General features: G+C 36.9%; 1 protein-coding gene across 3 annotated transcripts in view; it reads left to right on the plus strand.

Annotated features, from left to right (window-relative positions):
- Positions 1-3,331: 3,331 nt before the first annotated feature.
- The window catches only part of LOC121324205 (ubiquitin-conjugating enzyme E2 D2), a 39,573-nt gene continuing 24,763 nt past the window's right edge, over positions 3,332-18,141 (plus strand). Inside the window, exons 1-2 of one of the 3 annotated variants that reach the window (XM_041265821.1) lie at positions 3,332-3,644; positions 16,839-16,902. In XM_041265821.1, the coding sequence (XP_041121755.1) occupies positions 3,621-3,644; positions 16,839-16,902 (88 nt within the window). In that variant the 5' untranslated portion in view covers positions 3,332-3,620. Of the gene's footprint in view, positions 3,717-4,963; positions 5,040-16,838; positions 16,903-18,141 lie in introns of those variants that run through there. The other 2 variants (XM_041265823.1, XM_041265820.1) reach the window with 2 other exon arrangements.

Raw genomic sequence — 18,141 nt, forward strand, 5'->3', positions numbered from 1 at the left:
CACGGAAGCGCACGTTGAAAATCTGGTACTTTGTGTTGTTTTCGGTCTGTCTCATATGTTTTAATTTATAATATTTCTTCACCATTAAGAAAATATTATGCAAATATTTATAATATGCAATACACTGGGCCATATATATATATATATATATATATATATATACACACACACACACTTCTACAACTTTGCGCTGGACTTATTTAGTCTTGTTCGTAGCGAATTGTTTTTTTAGAGAGAAATTGAAGTTTAAGTTTGTAACAAAAAAAAACGTATAATGAACTTATATTTTGTGAGCTTCGTAAGGAGAAGGACGCTAAATCAGAAGATGTGAGCTAATCTCGGGACAGAAAACGTAGCAGTGTGCAAGAAAATGTAACAGTAATTTAACACCCGCAGAGAATTGCATTTATCAACTTTTTCCAACCGTTTTTGTAAAGCATAGTATAAAACATTTTATTAACTAAATTTATCAGGTACATTTTTCTTGCTACTGATAATAATGAAATGTATAACTGTTATTTTATTTTGAGAAACTAATCGAGAGTAGTGTCCATTATTGCTTATAAAGGCCATGAGAATAAATGTATGTTATGTCTTTGCAGTCACTCGTAATTTGCCGAAACACCAGTATTTTTCAACTGAACTGTAACGTCCACAATCACAAAGCGCTTTACAAGATACGAGGCTAGGGTATGTGAACTATGTATCAGTTGCAGTCACTTTTCACCCGAAAGACAGAGCACAAGCGACTTGCTCAGGGTCACTGGATCACAAAGCCTCCTAAAACCTGACGTTTGAGTGAATAGGTCTGCCATTGTTTTACTATTGATTTTTTTTTTTTTTTAACTCAAATCCCCATTTCCTGAGATCCCAGTGGAATCACCACATCCTCTCCCTTTTTAACACAGTTTTTGCTGCTAGATCTACATTTCATTGCCCAGTATGCCAGAATGCCCAAGAATCCATATTAACCTAGCTTATTATACAATACTTGTATCTTTGAATTATCTCAAAAAGGATATCCTTCATATTAACAAAATCTCCTTTTAAAGCATTAAGCACACTTAGTGAGTCTGTAAATATGACTGCTTTCTTAGGATTTAATTCCAGCATTTTAATTATTGCAAATATAATAGCTACCATTTTGTTGTAGACATTAAATAAATAACTCATATTATTAGGATTGTTTTATTATTATTATTATTATTATTATTATTATTATTATTATTATTATAATAATATAATAATATATAACTAAATCAAAGCATCCCTTAGGTCATAATGTAAGGAGAGTGACATCTTTGATTGAATGGGTGTGGTCTGTATCACTGAGGTGCAAGAACACAGCGGTATAATAAATATTTCAATAACTCAAAGTGCACCTTCTTTATATAGAAGAAACGTAACCAGTCACATAACCTCAAAACTGCAGTCAGGTTTGGTTGGAGTAAAGGTCCTCGGCACATTCAGCATTAGGGGTGTAATGCTACTCTAATGTCACAATACAATCCGTAACACAATATGATATGTGTCACAATACATGTGATAGTCCTGATGGGCTACCTGTATGGTGCATAATAAGATCAAAAGATTATTTAATGATAGACGTTTTGTTAAAAGACAAAAATGAAATGAGTTAGTAGCGCATGTATTCTTACCAGCTATGAAACCCATTATTCTGTGTTCAACAAAACATGGTGAGCTACAATGAGCTGTGCTGTGCTTGTGGTCTTGCATCATGATACACACAATACACGCCTCTATTGCAATATGAAATATAATGTGAAGAAAGTATCCCGATTCATTGATTCACAGTGAATTGAAACACCATGCAAATATGAAGTCACTCCCTCAAATAACTCTTCTGACTGCAACAGGGGCAGCTTTGTAATATAACTGCACAAAAGAGTTCATTGTTCTTGTATGACATGCATTATCAAACTTAACCTGGAGTATAGAAGAATAAAGATGTGTACCAAATATACAGCCATCAGTTTTGTTTTTATAATCTGGTCACAAATAGGGGAACCATGTGGCTCCGTGTCCATCAGGCCAGTTCATGCTTTTTAACTCACATCGCAATGCATTCTGTTAAGTGTAGTCCTGTTTCTTCTAAAGAGAAGAGACAGGTGAAAGGTGCCTTTGTAAAGGTGAAGGTGCATTGTGATGGAAGTTAAATAACCTGAAGTGGCCAGTGAACATGATCACCCTGGTCACATGTCAAAGTGAAGGGTACAGCTACAATTTGTCTGAAAAGATGAAGTTGGCAACTCAAACACTTCGATAGAAGAGCTGTTGACGAAGTGGAGGTGGTGGTTGATTTATAAACATAGAGAGGTCCCTGTTGCAGCGATGCTTGTCGATTGAATACAGAGAGGCTATAAACCATCAGCGAATACTTATCAGTAACGTGTTATATAAATCTACTATCCCATAATGACTGGTTAATTTGTTTAATATAGTTCTGTAAATGGAATCCCAGACATGTATCCAATAGACTGCGTCTCTGTGTTACAAGTCAATTTCAGTCACAATGTGCAAGGCAGTAGATCTTACAGATGCTTGGTTGGTAGGTGCTTCTGTATCCAGGCCTACAATTAGAACATATTTGGATTTAGAATGAGGGTTATGGATAACCCTACTTGTGGATAGCCTACTTCAAGCAAGTATTAATAACACACTGGTAATACTATCATCCTAGGCTTAACTGCCACCAATGACTATTTGCTCATTAAGCATATATTTTTTAATATTCAGACAAGCAAACAACTTGGCCATTATTATTATTATTGTAAGAGGGTTAGACGTCTAACTGATATACTCAAATTCCCTCCTCCAATGGTAAGTAGTTAGAGGTTAGACATGAAAAATCCCAACCTTGGTTATAAGGTGACACGTATTATCATATCCCTGCAGATCTGTATTTTAATATTCAGAAGCAACACTTGCCACTCCGTGCTTTCTTGTAATAAATAGTCTAACAGTAATCTCATTCCTCCTGCATTTGCGAGATAATCTTAATCACACACGGTTTGCTATTGTTATTACACCGTATCCCTCCGCTCCCTTTATACTCCCTCTTTAGGGTCATATTTTGGACGTTTGGAAAGCCAGTTTGACGCCAGCTTTGTAAACGTCCATTTGTTATTATTTTATAAATGGTGACCGATGTGCCCTTGGCCTATATATGTGTAGGCGCTCCAGTGGTACCGTGCATGTTTGTATCAGGGTCGCCAGAGTTAAGAATCACAAGTTTACGAAAATACAGTCCACGTGTGCCATGTTGGCTCCGCCTAATGTAGCGAATGCTGACTCTCCTACAGAGCCAGAATGGCGACAGTTTCTTAATTCGCACTGGAGCGCAGACATACGGACGCGTTGGCAAGTGTGTTAAGCGGCGAGTGTGCGGAGCTGCTCCGGAGGGAAGAGTTTACTGTGTGTTTCTGACTCTCTTTAAACAATAACTAATTCCCAGTCCGCCTCTCAGATAATACCAGTTCCTCTCATTTTTTTTTTTAAATTGGCATATTGTTTACAGCAAGGGGGATAACCTGCAGTGGGGAAAATAACCGCCATTTTACCAAATAAAAACACGTTTTCAGCGACAGCAGCTGCATAACATGGCTCTGAAAAGAATTCATAAGGTAAGGAAGACAGCTCCAACAGACATTAATATATCAAGGGTTTAAACGCCAAGGATGCATTGCATTAACAAGGTAAGGAAGATAGCTCGAACATACATTAATATATCAAGGTTTTAAATGTCAGGGATGCATTGGGAGATATTTTTTAGATTTAAAAAAAAAAATAGCGATAATTTTCCGAGATTAAAAAAAAGAAAGTATATTTTACTATCGTCCGTATGTTATGGCCCTGATAAAGTAAGAAGAATGTATTTTTATTATGGCGAATATATCATCGTTTTCTTATATCTTTATAAACGGGTGTATTTTATTTCTGACGATGGTGAAGATAGTTCGGTGCAGTGAGTTGGACAGTGTTTAACAGTTTATTGGGGATTACGTGTTATATATTATCTACATTCATCAGTACATTGTGAATAAAGCCGGGATGTTGTCGATCATGTCAGTACTTGAAAATGTGTTTGTTGCTCCGGCTAAATAACACAGAAAGGAAGAGGGGCCTGTGCCGTTACCCTAGACCAGGGTTTATCGATGTTGGTTTAAAGAACCAAAATAATAATTTAACAAAATAAAACCCAGTCGGGTTTACGAAATGCATCCACGTTGTCATTTTTCTAATAAATCGATAGGACAGGTGATACCAGTTGGTTTGTTGTAACCAGAAACGGGTATTGATGTTCCGGCTGCAGATCTTTTTTTTGTTTGTTTTCACGTAGTTACATATTATCTCCGGACCGAAGACGTATTTGTGCCATTGAGACGCTGGAAATATGTAAAGTCCTCACCTTATCGGTTCAGATAGTTTAGTTAAACACTGACGTGAAGATCTGAAATAACATTAAGGTGGTGTGGTTGGAGGGCCGTGAGGCCTTGCAGTTGCCCTGCGATCTTGTATGTTTAAGTAATGCTACAGTACCATACGCGATAGCGTGTTGATGTGTGTAGGGCATTTTGCAAACTGACTTGTCATACATAGATACCTTATTCCAAATTTGAGAGCTAACACAACCGAACTTAGCTTTGTTCTATGTGTGTGATAAAACTGGTGTCTTAAAGATTTAGCGCCTGGCAAGCGGGTGGAAAACATACCATACCATTAGTATCTGTTTCTTCAATGTCTTCCTCTTTATGACCACCTGTATATAGAAATGTAAGCTGAATTTAACATTGAGTCCCTTTCAATGTAGGAAACGGCCTGAATATTTCAGAATTGGGACATCTGAAAGAGCTGAACAGAGCAAAAAAAAAAAAAAAAAAAAACAGGTCCACGAGAAGGGATGCTAAATCCATAATGTGACTTGATAATTCCATAACGGGCTCAGAAGTGATACAGCCTAATCCCTGGACATGGCTAAAAAGGGGAGGAAGCCTGAGCTGGTCCTGAGAGAGCTGAAGGTACCAGAAGGTTACACATGATGTAAAATAGAGGCAGAGCCAACGCATGCTCTTAAAATGTACATTAAATGTCAGAAAATCCATAGTTTTGTATGGCACCAGTTTAGTAACTAACATGGGGGTGATCAGAGAACTGGAAGCGAGACCAAGATCAGAATCGGATCAGCTTGATCGAACGTTTTTAAAATGGACTATGCATCATCAAAATACAGAACTGAAACCTTTTTAAAATTGCTAAAATATGTAAATAAGCACAATACTGAATTTGGATAATTAACAGTAACTTAACTTTAAAACCTGCTTACAGGGATTTTCAAAAGTAGTCATGCTGGCGTTATGTTAGATTACAATTAAATCATTGATTTAATTTGATTTAACATTGTAGTTTTGGTTTTTTTTTTTGATGCATAGGGTGGTCATTTTTTTCCCCAGTTCCTTTTTTCTCAATAACTTAAGCTTATCTTTTCACAGCTTCGATCTCCCCCCGTCCCCGACATTTTCTAGTTGCAGCTGTCTGTCAGCACTTGATTACATTTGTTCAAAATGTGTTGATAGTTTGCCCTGACCAATACTACAGCTAGGTGTTTGTGTGTGTGGTGGCTGTACAACTGTAAAATAATATTTGTGTGTCCTTCGGAAAATGCACACGACCGTGATTCCGGTTACATTAAAACATTTTTGTTAGTTAAAAAACAAAACCAGATACCGGTATTAACATACTCAATTTTTATAGAATCGTTGGTGTTTTAAATGATAATGATTTAATTATTGTGTACAGTAACTGCTTCTGATTGATGTCATTTAAATTAAATGCACTTCACTTTCTGACATCAGAATCTTCAATCTCGTGCATATTCGCTTCTCATTGGTCAGTTTCCCTAGTTATGGCTGCGCAGCTCCAGGATTGGATGAAGGTTTCACGTCGGATCCAGCGAGTCTGGATCCAATCCTGTTTTCCTGATCTCGTTAGTACAACCGGCCCCAGGAGTGCGTTTACTGGTCACTTATATCTCACACAGCACTGTGGACTAGATTTTCCATAATATAGGACAAATTCTAGAAAAATCTACTTGCCCCCTCACCAGCCCACAAAACACAGACACAAATAGAATATAACTTTCAAGGTTTTGCTTTTATTAAATAATGAACACAGTCAATTGGTGATTTAATATTACATTTTTCTTTAGGAAATCAAATAGTGTAATTCAGTCCAAATAAAACTGAGCCCGTCTAATTTTTGTGCATGACAAATAAACAAAAAAGATTCAAACTGTCAGACTATGTAGGAGTTCACTGAATTACACTTCTGAAGAAAAATGAATTTAAGTACATTTTAAAACATTTTTACTTTCAAACTAGGTAATGGTAAGGTATATTTCATCAAAGTGAAAACTTTTTTTCTAAATCTTCAGGTTCTCAACTGTTTAGAAAGGTATAATACTGTATAGTTTCAGTGGATATCCTGATACACAAGCTGAAAGTCACGTTATGTTAATCAGACCTCAAACAGGTAGAATGTTCTCCGGAGTCATTTCAAAGTTGTATTAAAAATAATTAAGTCAATCTATAGCTTTACAAACCCACTGCTAAGTACCTGATTTTATGTAGCTTTAAAACAACAACAACAACAACAAAAATACATTGCTAAATCGTTGTAGTAATAGTAAATCGTAATAGTGTAAAGGTTTCTGTAATTGTTAAATGTTCTTCCTAGAGCTGGTGGTCAAAACTTTACTGTCGACAAAGGCAATGTAATTGTATTGTTGCATTAATTTAAATATGTTTGTTACTGTGTGACTGAGGGGTTGTGAATTAAAAGGATATGTGTATTTGTGTACTCTATGTATTTCATTTGAAGTTTAGTTACGTTTTATATATTTTATTTAAATGTTCATTTGTATGACGTACTTGTCTTGCAGGCAAAGTATGATGGTAAAACGTGTTGTCCCGGGTGTCAGGCGATATGAATTGCACATCCCTGCACTGTTCGGGTATTTGTGTGTCATCAGCATAAAAATGAAATCATGCATATCAGTACCGCTACTCTACATCACCAAAATGAAGTATGTAGACTAGGTGCTAAATAAAGTTGGACCTAAAATAGTCCCATGAGGTACCTGTATGTAATGATACTGCAGAGTAGTCACCAGTAAAACCGTAATGACCAAGCCAAAAGAGTCACAGGATTGACTGGTCGGTGGTTTAAATGCTGCACTTGGATTAAGTAAACTAGGAACGACAATTTATTTGAATCTGAACCATGAAACCAAAACTAGGCGTCCTTTCTTTCTGTGGGTTCTGCTGAAGCACACAGTCCAGTCTGGGATACACGTCAAGTGTCGCCTGCAGTGTCTTGCGTTTTACATTTATACATTTATTCACCACATGAGAGATTTTCCTGATTTAGTATGGATAATTGTCAGCCCTCCCTTCTGCTTTAATGTTTTTTAATTAGTTTCTTCCATCTGAATGATAGGGTTGAAGCCAGTTATCTCGGTTTGTAGTTCAGGTTTGTACCATTTTAAATCGCGTTGAGCAGCTGCCAGTGGAATATGTCAGTGTGCTCCCTTGGTGACTAACAGAGGGATTCCACTGTGTCCCAAAACCAGTTCTTTCTGAACATAAGAACATAAAGTTTACAAACGAGAGGAGGCCATTCGGTCCATCTTGCTCATTTGGTTGTTAGTAGCTTATTGATCCCAGAATCTCATCAGAATCTCTGGGGTAATCATGACTGACAAACAAAACAAAACAAGGTCCTCTCCAAGTCGCTTTGGATAAAAGCGTCTACTAAAAGACAAATGAACAATAATAATATTGGCCATCTAGGGATGGAAATAATACTCTAATTGCATAGCAGTTTCATGGGATTTATTTAGACTGAAGCTTGTTACCTACATATATATATACCAGTTTCACTTTGAGTCTTTCTTTCATTGTTTTCATTGTATACAAGATTATTAAATAATGAATCTGGATCTGAGCTTGGTAATCCTGCTTTAGAACTCTATGCACACATGTTATCAGCCAGTAAACTCTAGTAAGGGTATTATTTCAACTTCACAGAAGGCTCTTGAATAAGCCAACCCAAATGGCCATTCTCTTTGACCGTAAGAATAGTTGGTCAGTCTACTGGCTACATCCTGTGATGGATATCATGTGATCTACAAAGTGGTACACTAGTCTCCGCTTGTAGGAACACCTAAGCACTTCACCTAAGAGAACACCCTTGTGGTGAAATAGTTTTAACATTGTAAATGCACTGTCTGAGGAAACAGGAATTTCACTTAAAGAGCACCTTTTTGGCACTGCTAGCATTTTCGTTCGCAACTGATACAATGCTGTTTTGTAACCTGATGACTCATCATCAAATTAAAATTAAAATGGTTTGTTTAATCTTTTTAAATATGACTTGTCATCATGAGAGTGTCAACATATTTTAATTATTCAATAATCATAGAAAACGATAGTTACATTCTCCCTAAACGTGGCTGGAAGCAGAATAGATGCTTTTCTGCCCATATATGGGTAAGATCATTTGTGCGTACTAGGGCTGCTACGATTACATCAAAAATCTATTTTTAGATCAGTTCCATTCCTCATTATATACATGGATATAAATACGGGATAATTGATTCAATAATTACATTTTGTAACACGCATAGCTAACAACATTATTTAAGTTTGTCAACGAAACTGCGCTGAACTACAAAAGATTTAGAAGTTAGTACAGTATAATCATAAATCTTGAAACTACTCACTTCTAAATCTTTTGTAATCATTTTTGTATTACTTTAGTATAAATACATTTTAATTTGGATTCATATGTTGTTTTTTTCTGACTTTATGTGAACGAAAAGACACACATTTGCCCGTTTTCCCATTGGAAATAGTGATATTTTGAAATATCACTGTCCTGGTCACAAAAACAAAATTTGTGGGGAATAATAGCCATTTTTCTATACTTCTGAGGCATAAGCAATTAGGAAATAACACTTGCTACCCAGGAACAAAACAAAAAAAAATTGTTACATGGTGTTATATTTTGTGTGCACAATTAATCGATTGCTTTTTTGAGGCTTAACTGACAGCCCTAGTGTGTACTTTCACTATAAAAAAAAATATATAGCGAGGAAATAAGAACATAAGAAAGTTTACAAACGAGAGGAGGCCATTCGGCCCATCTTGCTCGTTTGGTTGTTAGTAGCTTATTGATCCCAAAATCTCATCAAGCAGCTTCTTGAAGGATCCCAGGGTGTCGGCTTCAACAACATTACTGGGGAGTTGATTCCAGACCCTCACAATTCTCTATGTAAAAAAATTGTCTCCTATTTTCTGTTCTGAATGCCCCTTTTTCTAAACTCCATATGTGACCCCTGGTCCTTGTTTCTTTTTTCAGGCTGAAAAAGTCCCTTGGGTCGACACTGTCAATACCTTTTAGAATTTTGAATGCTTGAATTAGGTCGCCACGTAGTCTTCTTTGTTCAAGACTGAACAGATTCAATTCTTTTAGCCTGTCTGCATATGACATGCCTTTTAAGCCCGGAATAATTCTGGTCGCTCATCTTTGCACTCTTTCTAGAGCAGCAATATCTTTTTTATAGCGAGGTGACCAGAACTGAACACAGTATTCAAGATGAGGTCTTACTAGTGCATTGTACAGTTTTAACATTACTTCCCTTGATTTAAATTCAACACTTTTCACAATGTATCCGTGCATCTTGTTAGCCTTTTTTATAGCTTCCCCACATTGTCTAGATGAAGACATTTCTGAGTCAGCAAAAACTCCTAGGTCTTTTTCATAGATTCCTTCTTCAATTTCAGTATCTCCAATATGATATTTATAATGCACATTTTTATTTCCTGCGTGCAGTACCTTACACTTTTCTCTATTAAATGTCATTTGCCATGTGTCTGCCCAGTTCTGAATCTTGTCTAGATCATTTTGAATGACCTTTGCTGCTGCAACAGTGTTTGCCACTCCTCCTACTTTTGTGTCGTCTGCAAATTTAACAAGTTTGCTTACTATACCAGAATCTAAATCATTAATGTAGATTAGGAATAGCAGAGGACCTAATACTGATCCCTGTGGTACACCGCTGGTTACCACACTCCATTCTGAGGTTTTTCCTCTAATCAGTACTTTCTGTTTTCTACATGTTAACCACTCCCTAATCCATGTACATGTGTTTCCTTGAATCCCAACTGCGTTCAGTTTGAGAATTAATCTTTTGTGCGGGACTTTGTCAAAAGCTTTCTGGAAATCTAAATAAACCATGTCATATGCTTTGCAATTATCCATTATCGATGTTGCATCCTCAAAAAAATCAAGCAAGTTAGTTAGACAAGATCTCCCTTTCCTAAAACCATGTTGACTGTCTCCCAGTACCCTGTTACCATATAGGTAATTTTCCATTTTGGATCTTATTATAGTTTCCATAAGTTTGCATATAATAGAAGTCAGGCTTACTGGTCTGTAGTTACCTGGTTCAGTTTTGTTTCCCTTTTTGTGGATCGGTATTACGTTTGCAATTTTCCAGTCTGTCGGTACCACCCCTGTGTCAAGAGACTGCTGCATGATCTTGGTTAGCGGTTTGTAAATTACTTCTTTCATTTCTTTGAGTACTACTGGGAGGATCTCATCCGGCCCAGGGGATTTGTTTATTTTAAGAGCTCCTAGTCCCTTTAACACTTCTGCCTCAGTTATGCTAAAGTTATTTAAAACTGGATAGGAACTGGATGACATGTGGGGCATGTTGTCAGTATCTTCCTTTGTAAAAACTTGTGAAAAGTAATCATTTAACATATTTGCTATTTTTTTTCTTCCTCTACGATTTTGCCATTTGTATCTCTTAAACATTTAATCTCCTCTTTGAATGTTCTCTTGCTGTTGTAATATTGGAAAAACATTTTGGAATTGGTTTTAGCTCCCTTAGCAATGTTCATTTCTATTTCTCTCTTGGCCTTTTTGACTTGCGTTTGCAGTTCTGTGTACTCTTTCTGCGTACTTTCTTTTTGGTCCTTTTTTAATGCTCTGTAAAGTGCCTTTTTTCGCTGAATATTTTTTTTAATTGATCTATTAAACCATTTTGGCAATTTAGTTTTACATTTAGATTTGTCTACTTTAGGGATATAATTGTTTTGCGCCTCTAGTACTACATTTTTGAAGAACAACCATCCTTCTTCTGTGGGTGTTTTCTCTATTTTACTCCAATCTACTTCTGTTAGTCTCTGTTTCATACCTTCATAGTTTGCTTTTCTAAAATTGTAAACCTTAGCTTTAGTCATTACTTTTGGGGTTTTAAAAAAACACTTCAAATGAGACCATGTTGTGGTCTGAGTTTGCCAGTGGTTCTCTGACCTCTGTTTTAGTTATTCTATCTTCGTTATTTGAAAAGACTAAATCAAGGCATGCCTCCCCTCTAGTGGGTGCCTTCACAAATTGTGTTAGGAAGCAGTCATTTGTCATTTCCACCATTTCTATTTCATCCTTCGCGCTACCCACCGGGTTTTCCCATTTTATTTGGGGGAAGTTGAAATCCCCCATTAGTATGGCTTCTCCTTTGCTACACACATTTCTAATGTCATTGTATAACAGATTATTGTGCTCACCGTCTGAATCTGGCGGTCTATAGCATGCTCCTATTATTATGCCTTTTGAATTTTTGTCAGTTATTCTGACCCATATTGATTCGACTTTATTTTCTTTGTCCAGGTTTAACACCTGGGCTTCAAGACTGTTTCTTATGTATAGCGCTACCCCTCTTCCTCTTCTGTCCTGTCTGTCTTTCCTATACAGTGTATACCCACAAATATTATATTCGTCCCCATCACTCTCAGACAACCAAGTTTCTGTAACACCTATCACATCATAGTTACCTGTTAGTGCAGTAGCTTCAAGTTCTAGAATTTTGTTTCTGATACTTCTAGCATTTAGATAAATACATTTAATGGTTGTCTTACCTGAGTTGTTGTTCTTGTTTTGATGCGGTCTCCCTTCTGTTTTTTTGTTGATTTCTCCCCCCTTCCTTTCTAGTTTAAATGCTTCCGAACCTGCTCGAGGATCTTTTCTCCAAGTAGACTAGTTCCCTTGTTATTTAAATGCAGTCCATCCCGTCTATACAGATAGTCCTCGTTGTAGAATGTGGTCCAATGATCAAGATAGGTGAAGCCTTCCCGTGTGCACCACGTCTTCAGCCATTCGTTTTGATTAATTATTTCCAGCTGTCCATATGGTCCTTTGCAAGGTGCGGGTAGTATACCAGAAAATACCACAGTTTTGGTTTTCTCTTTTAATTTCCTTCCTAGCTCTCTGAATTTGTTTTGCAGGGATTTTGGTCTGTCTCTTCCAATGTTGTTTGTACCGATGTGGACGACTACTACCGGGTCGTCTCCTGTTCGTTCTAGGAGCCTGTCCACGTTTTCAGTGATGTGCTTGACCGAGGCTCCCGGAAGGCAGCACACTGTTGTAGTAAGGGGGTCCAAACTGCGAATTGAACTTGCTGTGTTTCTCAATATGGAGTCCCCAACAATCATGACCTTCCTTCTTTTTGCTGTCTGGTCACCACTGTCAATAGGGTCCTGGATGTTGTTCCTTTCATTCTCTTGTTGTTGGTTCTGCTCATCAAAATTCTGAAGTGACTCAAATCTGTTGGTTGTTTTGATTTCTCGTGGTTGTGTTTGACGAAGTTTCTTTTTTTCCCTGCTTCTGCCTACCTGAACCCAGCTGTTCTGACCTTCTATCTCCCTGGTGGCTTTCAGTCTGTTAGGGGTGATGCAGACTTCCATGAATTGTGGGTGTGCCAGTTCCTCAAGATCCTGTTGCTGTCTCACTTCTTCCAGCTCCATTTCTAGCATACTTACTAGTTTATGCAAATCCTGGATCGCGCGGCACTTTACGCACACTTGGTTTAGCTCCGCTGGGTTTTCTCGGATTTCCCACATCAAGCAGGTGTCACAGATTACTGGCTTGAAGACCATGTTGAGGTTTTTTTTTTTTTTTTGAAGTTTAGTTTCTTCTGCAGCCGTCAACGTGCTTTTAAACTGCTTCGAAACTGCTCTGTACTTTTCCACGCCTGTACTTCTCCCACTCGCTGTCGCTGGGAAGACTTCCTCGTTTAACTGCTTTGTTCTGCTGTGCTGTTGGCTCCTCCCCTCACCCGTGTGCAGTACCATAGGATGTACATCCAATCCACAGAATGTGGTAAAAGCACAACAACGAAAGCAGGAACATGCCCTTCCGTATTTAGCAGCAGTCAACAAGTAAGGTCACTTTAATACGTACGAGTCAGCACGGGTGGTAGCGGTGAGCCGAGCATAAATAAATAATAATTGGCCATTTCAAATTGGGAGAAAATAAAAAAAAATAAAAAATTGGTAATGACTAAATTAAATTTTTTTTTTTTTTTTTAAATGTACACACTATAGGCTATTATGCAACCAGAAAAACAGTCTACCTCGGGTAAAGTTGATAATGGTATTGAAATGTGTTTTCTTAAATTATAAATGAAATAATGACAAAAAAGGAATAAAAAAGGAACGTGCATAAAGAACATCATGCCCATACTGCTCTATTCCATACTTACAGGTTGTATAGTACAAAATCATTTATTTATTTTGCAGACTATTTGAAAAATAATTGAGAATAGTTAGCAGTATGTGTGTAAGGCAAGTACTTTAAATGTATTGAAAGAAATACAGATACTTCATATTTTGTAATTATGTACTGTTTCTAAGTACATTTAAATGTGTAAATAAAGCAGGAGGAAAAAAGCTTGCAGTCCCATTTTGACAGACATTTTTTGCAACTATTAATGAAGGTAATATAAGAACAATTTCATTAAGATTATTTTCTTCCACCTGTGTGGATGTAAGTTTTTTCATTCTTGCTAGAATCGTGCTCTTTTTTAAAAGTCTGTAGCTTCCTTGTGATGCAGATCATATCCCCCAGAGAAAAAAAGGCACAACTTGTTATTTTTTTCTTTTTGTTCAGTTAAAAAAGTAATTGAAAAATAACCGCTACAGTCGTGATAATCTGTGTATCGTGAAAGAGTGGACTCTCAACTATTCCTATCGTGGAAATTTACTGTCGCTAGTCTGGAAGTCTGGAAAAATGCCCAACTGATTTCCAGGGCTTGAAAAAACATGTCTCAGTTATGAGTCTTGGAAAAAGTCTGGAGTTTTACTAGTATCACGGGAGAGTTAAGATTTATTTTGTATTAATAGTAATACAGTAATTTATCTCGAAAGCAGATCAACAGCTCTAGCGGTTACTGTCTAGGCAATTTATTAGAAGCAACTGTATTGTATGCAACCAAATCCTGCAATACCACAGAAGGTACAATTCAAGTGTGGACACAATCACAGGTGTTCAAAACAGTAATCCAAAGGAAAAAGGAAATAGTATAAATTAAAGGTGCTGCACTTCAGCAGCATTACCCCAGCCATTGCTACGTGCACAGCCCAGGTGTCCGTCCTACCCTGACCGTTCCTCAGGCTTCTATAAAAATACACAGGGGGTCTGCCCACGGTTTCCCTGCTATTACTACACTACTTTTTCTTATTTATCTTTTGGGTTTCGGTCCCGGGCTCTCTCTGTCTCTGCTCGTGACCCGAGCTTCCGTCGTTCCCGGTATGTCCTAAAAGGGAGGGGGGAGGGGGGTTCTTCAATGAATAGGATATAGCCAGAATACTGGATGCAGCATGCCACAAATAGGTACTGTACTTGTAATTCTACTTTTATACACAATCTCATTGCTATTACTGTAATAAAGAAAATCAAAGAATAAAAATTAGTACTAACATTAATAATTTAGCGAATGCCTTTATCCAAGGTGACTTCCTTAACATACTCCAGCAGCTTATATTGTATGTTTTGGATCATCCTTTTAATATAGCGAACAAAAGGCTTTGGGTCCAAACACGGTTGTTATAGCGAGGATGTACTGTATCTAGTAATTTACTTGCATGTTTAATATACGACACTTGCACATTTTAATATATAGTGCGTGCACATTTGTTTCAATTGTTATTTTTCACCTCCCATAGTGTTCAACATTTAAGAGGGCATAAAGAGGTTTGGATCAGAATCTAATATCATCCCTTACAAAAAAGTAATATACTGCAAGTATATGTGTGACAAAATTGTCTGTTTTACTATACTATTGGTACCATTATACTCTCCTATTTTGCACAAGTATACTTGCAGTATACAGCTTTTTTATATTCTCTTTGTAAATAATACAATGTAGTTCTCAAATATTGGACATTTTCTTAGATTGTATCTTTTTCTTCTCTTTTGCATACCTGCATTGCCTCTTGCTAGATATGCACGTCCAGATTCTGACAAATACTTTTAGAAACCCAGGAGTAACTTCTGCTCTGGATCAAAAAGCTTTAATGCATTGTAGCTGCCCGTCTATGTGGATAACTATCGAAAAACTAGTAGAAACTAACTAAAACACAAGTCTGGGAAAAACAAATGGGAGTCTGGAAAAAGAATGGAATTTTGATGTTGAAATAGTGTATGAACCCTGTGTCATGTCATTGCCTCGTTTTGTATTCTGATTTCCTTGTGTGCATCTCATCGCTACAAAATGACATGTACCTGTTCAGACAGCATCTGCAAACCTCACAACCCTCGATTATATGACACCCAATTGTTCCAGTGCTTGCGTCAGCTTGACCTTGCACTGAACTGTGCCATACTTTGCCGTATTCTACTGCTGCTCTTAATTATAACTACCTCCTGGTACTTGATTTTACACTTATAGGTATCCATATTCACGTTTTTTTGTAATTGCTCTCATTTTAAGTCATTCTCATCCATTCATCTTTACTCGTATAAGCAAATATTTTTACTGTGTTAACTGCTCTCAGTCAAACTCGCTGTTAAAGGTAGTTATTTACTGTATTCTTTATTTTTCTCGTTTGAATTTGATCTTATTTTACTGTACTTTATAACTGCCCTTTCTGTAATGTGATATTTTTTAAGGTGATACTTTGTACTGTGATATTTTGTAACAATTGTAAGTCGTCCTGGATAAGGGCGTATGCTAAGAAATATAATAATAATAATGCAAACGGCAAAACTCGTGTCTGAAAAAAACCTGAATCGGACACACTGAGCAATTTGGTGTTTCGTGTCGTGGTGAGTTGCTTCACCATTATGTTAAGTGTTGTGCATTTCTTGAATATTGCTTCTGTACAGGTATTCATAATTAATCTAGAGCTGCTGCTGCATTAACGTGTATAGACGTGCCTTGTTAATTTAGTTTGACAGTTTATTCATGTTAGTTTGTCTTACTTTGTTTTATTATCATATGCTTGCCTATTGCCTTTTCTTATGTTCATTTCATATTTTGATGCACAAGTAATACATATTTATTGATTTCATATTGTGTCTGATGGAGACCTCCGTCTTAAAATAACATTTCTAAGAGGCTAAGAGGAAACTTGCTTCCCCTAGGGTTGTTCTCTTAGCTGGAGACTACTGTATAGCCCATTGGCACCTTGGCAAAATGAAGACAAGCTGTAATGTCACAATCATAATAATAATTTTAAAAAATGCAAGCCATAGACACTGCAGAATCTATAATGGGCTGCTTTGGGGCGTTTCAAACACTTTTGAAATATGCCTGGGAGAAAGCATGTTGCAATTGGTTGACATTGTAAAACACCAATCGTAATGAAGGGGTTAAGGCTTGCACTGCAATGCATTTCAGGCTTGGTGATGTCACTGCTCTGTGAGTGCATGTCAATTCATTCTTACAGTGTGTTGTGTGATGTTGTTTTTCACAGGAGTTGAATGATTTGGCCCGTGATCCACCGGCGCAGTGTTCGGCTGGACCTGTTGGGGATGACAGTGAGTATATAATCTTATTTAGGGCTTCAGGTTTTTACTTTCTCTTCTTGGGCAGAACTTTGAATTTTTTGAAAAGGGTTTCAGTGGTTTGTTCAATCTTTTATCCAAAGAAGCCATGTTACACCAACCAATGGATCTTTTATGTTAATTAACGTTTTAAGGGGCTTGAAAATATTTTTTTTTTTTTGGGGGTGGGGTGGGGGGGGGGGGGTTAATCATAAGAACCCTGTTCATATTACACAGGGGAAGCTCTTAGCTGTTTTGATGTCAAATCGGATTTCACTAAAAGTGAAATGTTTAAAACCTAACTGCATGTTTGCAAATAAGGGAATGGGACATGCCATTATTACATGCCATTTCTTTACTGTGACGAATAAGCTCAATACAGTGTTTGTGCATCACTCGTACACATGTATTATACAATTAGACTCGGAAGTAGAAAGAATACAAAACTGATTAGTAGACAATACACGTTAATGTATTATTTCCCCCAGTTGTAGCCATGGCGGTTGTAAGTGGCAAATTAAGTCTAAGGTAGAACTGCAGCTTGTGAGAAAATTATATATATATATATATATAAAAAATCACACAGGTTTCTCACCAGGAATTTTTCACAGAGGGTTGGGGTGCCGAAAGAAACTGAGATCCTCGCAAGTGCTTTGTGGCAGTAGTTGTCAGGATAATATTCTATATCTGTGGTTCTCAGTAGGTAGATGCAGAGTCTGCGTCATAGGATGACGTATCCCTAGCAATGCATGGATATTTGCCATAGTGTTATCGTTTCTGTCCGACTGACAAACCTGTTTTTACCTTTCAGAACATTAAGAATGGCCTATGATTATGTGGATATAATTAGTGCTTTTTTATTCTTTCAAAAATAGCATAAATATTAGGTTTTCTAAACTTTTTTCAGTCGTAGCCACTGCATAGTAGTAGTTTCTGCATGAGAGTTATGTTGTATTATTTGTAGTTAAAAAAATATAGGCTACTTAATGATTACTAAAAAAAAAAAAGCTATACTAATAATGTGCATCATCTCACATTTTAAATATTCCTAAACTTTACTATGATCATGTTTTTGTGGAGTTGTTTTTGCTGTGGTTCCGATATATATGGTGGAAAACCTGTTTGTCACTGTTGTTCCATAGTTAAGGAATATACAACATAAACATTTTTTTCACTTATGAAGTAAAACTGGACATGTACTGTGTCCCACATTTTATATTTTAAAACCTATAT

This window comes from Polyodon spathula, chromosome 12 (genome assembly GCF_017654505.1).
Source record: "Polyodon spathula isolate WHYD16114869_AA chromosome 12, ASM1765450v1, whole genome shotgun sequence".
Taxonomy (NCBI): Eukaryota; Metazoa; Chordata; class Actinopteri; order Acipenseriformes; family Polyodontidae; genus Polyodon; species Polyodon spathula.